This window comes from Motacilla alba, chromosome 22 (assembly GCF_015832195.1).
Source record: "Motacilla alba alba isolate MOTALB_02 chromosome 22, Motacilla_alba_V1.0_pri, whole genome shotgun sequence".
Classification (NCBI taxonomy): Eukaryota; Metazoa; Chordata; class Aves; order Passeriformes; family Motacillidae; genus Motacilla; species Motacilla alba.
The window spans coordinates 1,799,340-1,808,802 of record NC_052037.1 but is presented as its reverse complement, the minus strand read 5'-3'; the positions used below and the strand labels follow the sequence as shown (position 1 = coordinate 1,808,802).

The 9,463-nt window shown below is 64.3% G+C and overlaps 1 protein-coding gene across 1 annotated transcript in view; it reads right to left on the bottom strand.

Moving 5' to 3' along the window:
• The window catches only part of TCF7L1 (transcription factor 7 like 1), a 31,092-nt gene that overhangs the window by 15,272 nt on the left and 6,357 nt on the right, over positions 1-9,463 (bottom strand). The window contains exons 3-11 of the mRNA XM_038160162.1: positions 4,679-4,762; positions 4,349-4,481; positions 3,790-3,892; positions 3,447-3,530; positions 2,823-2,966; positions 2,500-2,659; positions 2,007-2,114; positions 1,518-1,602; positions 1,030-1,439 (exon numbers count right to left, since the gene is read on the bottom strand). Of these exons, the coding sequence (XP_038016090.1) occupies positions 1,030-1,439; positions 1,518-1,602; positions 2,007-2,114; positions 2,500-2,659; positions 2,823-2,966; positions 3,447-3,530; positions 3,790-3,892; positions 4,349-4,481; positions 4,679-4,762 (1,311 nt within the window). The remainder of the gene's footprint in view (positions 1-1,029; positions 1,440-1,517; positions 1,603-2,006; positions 2,115-2,499; positions 2,660-2,822; positions 2,967-3,446; positions 3,531-3,789; positions 3,893-4,348; positions 4,482-4,678; positions 4,763-9,463) is intronic.

The following is a 9,463-nucleotide window of genomic DNA, read 5'->3' as shown; positions in this document are numbered from 1 at the left end:
TTTCCTGCTGAAATACAAGGAGAGGAAGAGTCCTGATACACCCAAGTACGGAGCTGACTGAGGATTCCAAATGGGTTGAAAATCCACCGGGTTGGTTTTCTGCTGGTCCTTTTCCATCCCTGTTTGGAAGAAGCAGGCCCAGAGCACCCAGCACACACCAGTAACTCCCACTCCCCGGCTTCTCGGGCACTGGTTCACCCAGCCCCCCATGTCCTGGTGCCTGGGTAACCCCAGCAAGCTGCACACTGATGGTGGGCACCCCAAAATCCCCCTGAGCCCATCGCCAGAGGTGTTCAGGGATGCCGGACCTCGGGAGCAGGACTGGAGCTCCATCCCGAGGTATTTCCCAGGAAGGTGGCAGAGGAAAAGTGGCGAGCGCTTCCCACACAGACCACACTCACACCAGGAGCTGCAGCTGTAGTTTTATTTCCTTTTGTGAAAAATAACAGGATTTTGAGGTGATAAAAACACAACCCCTCCCAGGGCTCAGCCCCAGGCCCTGCCCACCCCAGCAGGACCGCGGGCAGGAGCAGCACCGACGGAGCAGCATCCCCGGGGCAGGACCAGCTCCTTGCCAGGACAGAGCTGGGCGTGGGAGCAGGATTTTGGGAGCAGCTGGAGGCGTTCCTGCTCCTGGCTCCGGGATGGAGTGCCAGTTCCAGTCAACGCCTGCCGTGTTTGGTGCTGGCATCACCATGCGGGGCCATCCCCGTGCCCCACGGCAGCGACGGGCACTCATTCCTCCCACAGGGATCCCCATCGTCGGCACCTTGTGGAGGGTCTATTCCATCATTTTTTTTCCTTTTTTTTTTTCCTCTTTTTTTTAATAAAAACAGTCTTTAGGTTGACTGCTGGCAGCAGCTCCGAGCAGAAAGCCCCTTTCTCCAGAGTCTGCTCCCAGAGAGTTCAGAAAGGGTCAAATATTGACCAATAATGGTTTTGGCTGCGTTCGAATCTTGATTGTGGCTTCTGCAATGTACAGCGGGGAGGGGGCGGGGGGGCGGGGGCGAGCTCTGTGCCTCAGTCAGCGGGTTTGGTGACCAGGGACAGCGGCTGCGTCTGCAGCACGGCCAGGGCGGCCGGCACGGCGCCGGGGGCGGCCAGCAGGGCCGCGGGGGTCACCGCGCCGAAGGGGACGGGCCTGGAGAGCAGCGAGGGCGGGCTGCCGAGGCCGGAGGAGGAGGAGGAGGAAGAGGAGGAGGAGGAGGCTTTGCTGGCGAGGACGGCGAGCTGGGCCCGGGCCTCCGGCTTGGTGGTGAGCGAGAGCGGCTGGGCCTGCTCCGAGTGCGTGGCGGCCGGCGCGGCGGGCGAGGCCAGCGCGGCCGACGGCGTGGCCGGCGAGTCCAGCATGCTGCCGTGGGACGAGGCCGGGCTGGCGCACGGCTTCTCGGCCGGCAGGTAGGGCACGCAGGGCTTCTTGCTCTTGGCGGGCAGCGAGCCTGCGGGGACAGGGGGGGTCGGGCGCGGCGTGAGGGGCGCGGCGCGGCGCGGGGGGCGCGCGGGCGGGGGGTACTCACTGTCGGCCTCGTGGCTCTGCTGCTGCTGCTGCTGCTGCTGCTGCTGCTGCGCCAGCTTCTCCCGCTTCCGCTTCTTCTTCTTGCCCTGCAAAAGAGCGTTCCGGCTCTTTCGAGCTCCTCACACGGCTCCCGGCCGCCACGGGGGCGCCGCGCTGGGAAACGCGGCCGGCAGAGCGCCTGCGGGGGCCTGGCACTGTCACCCACTGCTCCAGCACCCCGAATTCTGCCCCCCAGCACAGCCAGCCCCTCCCAGCGCCCCGAATTCTGCCCCCCAGCACAGCCAGCCCCTCCCAGCAGCCAGACCCGTCCCAGCACCCCAAATTCTGCCCCCCAGCACAGCCAGCCCCTCCCAGCACCCCGAATTCCACCCCCGAGCACAGCCAGCCCCTCCCAGCAGCCAGACCCCTCCCAGCACCCCGAATTCTGCCCCCCAGCACAGCCAGCCCCTCCCAGCAGCCAGCCCCCGGGAAGGGCCGGGCACACACGTACGTAGTTGTCCCGCGCCGACCAGGTCGGGTAGAGCTGCGAGTGCAGCTGCCGCTCCTTCCGTGCCAGCTCGTAGTACTTGGCCTGCTCCTCCCGGGAGAGCGAGTGCCACTGTGGGGCAGAGCATGCTGGGGACCCCAGAGCCACTCTGGGAACCCCGAGAGCCACACTGGGGACCCCACACCCACACTAGAGACCTCAGAGCCACTCTGGGAACACCAAAGCCAGGCTGGGAACCCCCAGATCCACACTGGAGACCCCAGACCCAGGCTGGGAACCCCAAATGCACACCAGGAACACCGAATACATGCTAGGATGCCCAGAGCTACGGTGGAGACCTCAAAACCATGCACTGGAAACCCCCAAATCCACGCTGCTGACCCCACCCCAGGCCACCGGCAGCTCCCTGGGCTGGCAGTGCCCAGGTGTGGCACTGATCCAGGGGCAGAAGGAAGCCAGGGGCTCTGAGGGGTCCCGGGGGGGGGTCCCACCGTACCCGCCGGCCCAGGATCTGGTTGATGGCCGCGCTCTCCTTCAGCGTGCACTCGGCCACCACCTTGGCCCTCATCTCCTTCATGTACAGCATGAAGGCGTTGAGAGGCTTCTTGATGTGGGGCTTCTTCTCCTCCTCCTTCTTCACTGCCACGGGGGATTTCCTGGAAGGGACAGGGGGGTCAGGACCCCCGGAACAGCCCCCGGGGACAGGGGGGTCAGGACCCCCGAGCAGCCCCCGGGGACAGAGGGGTCAGGACCCCCAGAGCAGCCCCCGGGGACAGGGGGGTCAGAACCCCCAGAGCAGCCCCCAGGTCCCCCACTCACGAGCTGCCTGCGGGGCTGGAGCTGGGCTGGGAGGGCTCCTGCTTGACGATGGGCGAGACGATGGTGGGGTGAGGGATGCCCGAGGGGTGCAGCCCGTGCGCGGGCGGCGGCACCATGTGCGGGGAGAAGCGGCTGGACATCAAACTGCAGCGGGGGCACACGCAGCAGGGGTGGTCACAGGCAGCCAAGGACCCCCCCAGAACCTCCTGGGTTCACAGACCCCCTGCCTCAACCCAGCTGAGCTGGGAACTCTGAGAACGTGCTGGAACCCCAAGGGCACACTGGAAACCCTGAAATCGTGCTGGAGCCCCAACCCACCCCAGAAACCCCAAATCCACCCTAGAAACCCCAAATCCTCTCTGCACTCCCCGAAGCCATGCTGGACACCCGAAAGCCCCCAGATCCCAGCCCAGCTTTGAGATGGTGACACTGATCCAGCCCCAGAAATGCCCTGAGCCCCTGGGATGTCCCACTCCTCCACCCCGGGGGACCAGCCGCACCCTCCGGGGGCATTTTCAGTCTCCTGGGACTGCTCTGTGCCCATGCTCTGCGTGCAGCCAAGTGTCCCAAAGCCAGTGCCCGCGCCGGGGTGGCCCTGAGGGTCCCTCCCCTCCCGAGACCCACCTGGACATGGAGGCATTCATGGCCAGGGCGGGGTAGGGGTGCCGGAAGCCACCAGCAGGAATGGAGTACACGGGCTGTCCCTGTCTACAAAAACACGAGTTTCAGGGGGAAAAAGATCCCTTTCCGCTTCATGGGCACCCTTGGAGTGGTCTTCAGCTGATTTCCATCTGCAAGGCTCCCACATTTTCCAGCAGCAGGGAGTCCCTCCCTTCCCACCCCGCCAGGAGCCTGCAGCATCCTGCTGAGCGGGCAGGAGAAGTGGATGGAGCAGCAGCAGCAGGAGGAGGAGGGGGGTCTCAGTGAGCCTCCCAGGGTCCCCAGGCCAGGGTCAGCCCATCCTTACTGTGGCACGAGCCAGCCCAGCGGGTGCGGCAGCTGCCCCACGGCTCCTGGCGACAGCGGGTAGTAGGGGGGCAGCTCGGGGGGGTGCGGCGGCCGTGGGATCCCTGTGGGGAGAGGGAGCCAGGAGGGGGCTCAGAACAGGGGCACGGCAGCCTCGGAGCCCCCCGAGCCCTCCAGCACCTTTCCCTTGAGCACCCCAGCTCCCTCTGAGGACCCCAGATCCCTCAGCACCCATCAGCCAGGCTGGGCAGAGCTGAGCCCTGGGGAGATCCCCACACCCCAGCCCGAGCTGTCACTGGGCAAGGACCCCCCTGGTCCCTGGCTGCACCCCCAGCCCCCTCCCAGACTGGGTGGAGAGGCAGAGGCAGCATCCATGGGAGAGCCCCCCACTCCCAGCCCATTCCCCCTGCTCCCCCAGAGGTATCCCCAGCCCTGCTCCCCCAGCCCCGCTACCCCCCTGCTCCCCCAGAGGTGTCCCCAGGTGTCCCCAGCCCTGCTCCCCCAGAGGTGTCCCCGGGTGTCCCCAGCCCTGCTCCCCCTGCTCCCCCAGCCCCGCTCACCCGTTTTGGGGTCGATCTCGGGGGACAGGTGTCCGGGCGGTGACCCCGGCGGGAAGGGCTCGCTGCTGTAGGTGATGAGCGGCGTCAGCGGGTGCATGTGATGGGCGTGCTGCACCACGGGCACCTTGTTGGACTGCGGGGAGAGCGTGTGCCAGGGCTCAGCCCCTGAGCGGCCCTGGCCAGGGGGCAGCACGGCCCTGGACTGCCCCAGCGAGGCGTCCCTGCCCCCTCCCCAGCCCAAACCACCCCCCAGTTCCCCACGGGACGGGAAAGGATCGCTGGGGGTGCTGGGGATGCAGCAGGGGGATCCAGGGCTGGGGCTGCTCTCACCAGGTGGGCGGGCGAGGGCGAGCGGCTGTCCTTGAGCGTGGCCCCGGCCGGCACGTCCAGCAGCGGCCACTTCATCTGCAGGTACTGCGGGAGGGACGGGACACTGCCTCCAGGAACCCCGCACACCCCGGCCCCAAAAACCCTGCCCCAAAGCTCCTCCTGGTCCCAAAACACCCCCAGACCCCGAAACACCCTCAGCTCCAAAGCTCCTCCTGACCCCAAAACACACCCAGCCCCCGAAACACCTCCTGATCCCAAAACACCTCCTGACCCCAAAACACCCCTCAGCCCCAAAGCACTCCCAACCCTGAAACATCCCACTCAGCCCCAAAACATTCCTACAGCCCTCCAAAACATCCCTATCCCCAAAAGATTCCCCAGCCCCAAAACTTTCCCCCAGTTCCAAAATATTCCCGAGCTGTGAAACAACCTCTGACCCCAAAATACCCCCCGGGCCTGGCCTGAACAGACAGCCGAGGACACCCCAACCCACGGGCAAAGAGGTTTTGGGGTTTTTCTCCCTGTCTGGGTGAACACCTCGCTGTGACTCTGGGGTGTGTCCCTGGCACCCCCAAAGAAAGGGGCTTTGTGCAGCATGTGGGGGGACAGAGGCGTTTCCCAAAGGCAGCACGAGGGGGGCAGGGAGGGTCCCTGGAGATGCCAGGGCTGCAGAATGTGGGAATGCGGCTGCAGCAGCTGCCTGCAGGAATTTCCCCAAACACAAACCTTCCTGAGCTGAGGCAGCTGGAAGGAAAACCCAGCAGGAGTTTGGGGGAGCGTTAACTCTTCCAGGGCTGGGGGGCTCCTGTCCCCTCACACGGCCTCCTGTCACCCCCAGAGTGTCCCGTGTGTCCCCCGCAGCACCTCTGGCTGTGCCCTGCCTCCAGCACCTCCAGGGTCCCCCATCTCAGGTATCTCACCTGCATTTCTGGCACCCTGTCCCTGCCCTCCCAGCACCTCCAGTCCTCCCTGTGCCTCCCCCTCCCTCCCCAGCACCCTGCATCGCCCCCCTCCCTGCTGGCACCCCAGGAGCCCCACCCAGGACCCCCCGGCACGGCACAGTCCCGAAGCTGAGGAGGATTCCTCACAGTCCAGCCATTCCACAGCTGCCAGCACAGGGGATCCCCAAAAACCTGCTCAGCCAGGGGCCACGGGGCCACCTCCCACCCCAGCCTGGCACAGGGATGCCCCAGCACCTCCAGCACCTCCAGCACCTCCTCCCAGCGAGGCTTTGGGCACTGCTGGGATCACCCCGCAGGTGCCAGGCTGGATCCACCCCCGGCAGGGGCTGGGGCACCACAAACCCAGAGCAGAGCACGCCTGGAACGTGGGGGGCCCACGACCCCGGGCCCACCCTGACCTGCCAGCCCACTGTCCCCCTAGATTCACTGTGACCCATGGGCTGGCCACGACCTGCCAGCTGTCACTGTCCCCCCAGGTTCACTGTCCCCCTGGGCTGGCCATGACCTGCCAGCTGTCACTGTCCCCCCAGGTTCACTGTCCCCCCTGGGCTGGCCGTGACCTGCCAGCTCACTGTCACCTGTGGGCTCGCTGTCACCCCAGGTTCACTGGACGAGACCCTGGGTGCTCCCCCCGTGTCCAGGAGGTGCCCCCCAGCCCGGGGGGCTCCCCCAGCCCCAGCCCAGCCCCCTGCCCCCACAAAGGGGCTTTCTGGCTGCCCTGTAAGCGGAGAAGGCGCCGAGGGACGGGGACAGGGGGCGGTGGCACCGGGGAAGGTTTGGGGATAAAAGGCTGATTCTCATTTCGAGGCCATTTCGGGAGCCTGGGGAAGGCAAAGGGGAAGGGAGGGGGAGGAACAGGGGGGACTCTTTCAAAATATACAAAGCGGGGGGAGCTGGTGAACGGTTCAGTGGTGATGTGGAAAAATGACCCCCCCTCCCCTCCTCTTCCTCCAGCTGGGACACAGCCCCCTCTGTCCCCCCACGTGGGGATCCGAGCTGTGAAACAGCAGCAAAAAAAATAAAAAAAATAGAAAAGAGGAAAATAGTTGAAAATCGGTCACATTCCAGAGAGATTAGAGCCAGTCCCGGGTCCTCGTTACCAGCCAATTAAAACCAGGGATAACCCCTTCCCTGCTGGAGCCCATCCCCCGGGGAGCCCCCAGACCCAGGAGAAGGGGCCAGGGGATCCCCCGATGTCCAACTGGGGGCGTTCCCAGAGGATTTCCACTCCTCCTCCTCTGCACAGGCACCAGCCCAGCTGTGCTGATTTCCTGGGAAGGGGGAAGAGCCCCTGGCCGGGGCTGCGTGTCCCAGTGTGGCACGTCCTGCAGGTCCCGGTGTGTCACACCCTGCTGCTGCGTCCCACCCCGGGGCTGCAGCTCCTGGCAGCTCCCCGTGCCAGTGTCCCATGTCCCAGTGGGGTTTGTCACCCTGTCCCAGGGTTCCGTCACCCAGCTGCGTGTCCCAGACACCCCTGTCCTGCTGTCCTGGTCCCAGCCCCTCCTGTCCCAGCACGGCCGTGCAGGTGAGAAGGGATTTCTGAGGGAAATGGGTTTTCCAGGTGTCCCAGGATCACCCGCCCCAGCAGGGCTCCCTTCTCCAGGCTCTGCAACTCACCCCAGTGCTGCACGTCCCACCACTCGTCCCAGTGCTCCCTGCCCTGCACAGGGATCACAGCCTCAGCCTGGAACCCACTGGCCTTGTTTGGGGACAGGAAATGTCTGACAGAAATGGTTTGGGACCCCCTGGCCTCGTTTGGGGACAGGAAAGGTCTGTTTGGGACCATTCTGCCAGAGGCTCTGGGGCAGGAGCCTCTTTGCTGGCTCTTCCCTTTGCCTGCAGAGGCTCCCAGAGATGATCCCACAGGAACCACCGTGGGGAAGATCCAGGTGATCCCAGGATGTGAGTGCTTCATCCCCATCCCAAAGCCCCGGTGGGCTGGAGGCACCAGGAACATTCCCACGGGCATTTAAGCATCCACCCTTTTGTCCCAGAACAGGAGGCAGAGAAGGCTCGCCCACCCTCATGCCAATCCCTTTGCCAGCCCAAATTCCCAGGGCTCTGCAAAGTCCCCTGAGCCCCTCCAGAGACCCCCAGTCTGTTTACACAGCTGCAGGACCACCAACAGCCCTTCCCCCTCCCGCCTCTGCTCCCTTTTCCCCCAAAACTCATCCCAAAATCCCGCCAGGCCAGTCAGGACAGGCCAGGCATTAGGGCAGAGAAAGGGGGTTTGTAGGATGTTTAATGCAGGCCCCCAAAATCTTCATCCAGGTGCGGCCACTGCAGCCCCATGGCATCCCAAGGTGCAGCTCTGAGCAGTGTCACCAGCTTCTTTGGGGAAAAAAAACACCCAAATTTGGCTCCAGGAGTGGCAGGGAACGGGATTTTTGAGAGAAATGGGGATTCTGGGCCCAACGCATCGTCCAGTTCCTTAAAACTTTGTGTTTGGGCATAGGAAGTTGGAAAAACCCCAAATGTGCCCTGGCAGAAGGGCCTGGGGCTGCACCCAGGGGTGCTGCAATGGGGGTGGCCCCAACAGGGATTGGGGGAAGCCCCAAACGGGGGAAAAAAGGGAATGGGAAGGGGGGAAAGAAGAGGGGAAAGCAGGGACCTGGCCTCTCGCCCTCCTGAGACAGGACGGGGTGCCCTCCACACCCCAACAAATCACCCCAATGGCAAGGACCAGGGGGAAAAGCCAGGAGCATCCCGGCCCCTCAGAGCCCGTCCTGCAGCTGCTGCATTCCGCCTCCCTGGGATAACCGGGAAGGCAGAAATCCCAATTACAGCTGGATTTACAGCCCAGGCACGGAGACATAAATCTCCCCCCCACCCCCGCCATCCATCCGCTTCCCAGCCAAATAATCTCCTCCAGATGTTGCCCATGGATGACAAATCCCAGCCAGGAGACTTTTGGGAGGGTCTCCTGCACCCCCACATCCCAGGGAGAGCCCCAAAACCTGCTGATCAGAGTTACCTTCCCATCAGGGTTTGGGGTTTCCACGGGCTGACACGGGGCTGATGCAGGAGACATCACCACGCTCCCCTGTGGCATTGTGGTGACCCCGGCCTGGCCAAGCGTGTCCCGGGTGGGGACAAGGATTTTGGGTGGGAATGAGGGTTTGTGTCACCCTGCCAGCAGAGGTTTGTCCGTTCCCATGACACAGCCATGGACACCAGGTGGGAAATGCCAGTGGGGCTGGGATGGGAAGGTGGAAGATGAAAAATAAGTAAAAAACCCCCTCAGATTGGGATGAGCTCGGAGAGGTGGCACTTGTGCAACCTGATCCCCACCCACGGACGCCGTGTCCCCACCCTGGGGACACCAGTGGCATCTGCTGGAGAACTGGGTCCCAGGTGTGCAGAGGAAGGAGGGCGGGATGGGATGGGTGGGATGGGGTCCATGGGATGGGATGGGATCCATGGGATGGGATGGGATGGGATGGGATCCATGGGATGGGATGGGATGGGATGGGATCCATGGGATGGGATGGGATGGAATAGGGTCAATGGGATGGGATGGGATGGGATCCATGGGATGGGATGGGATGGGATCCATGGGATGGGATGGGATGGAATAGGGAGCGATGGGGTGCTGGGGATGAGGCTGGAGCTCTGGCAGTGGGGACAGCAGTGGCGACAGCCCCGGGTGGCCCTGGCACTGGTCCACACTGGGTGCCCTGAGCATCCCGAGCCTCCCCCACCCATGGGTGCCCCAACTCCCAGCCCCCTGCTCATGTCCCCACACCCAGTGGCCCCAAACCCTGCTGCTGGCCCAGGCTTTGTCTGCAGCTCCCAGGCCTCAATGGATCCATTCATGTCCCGC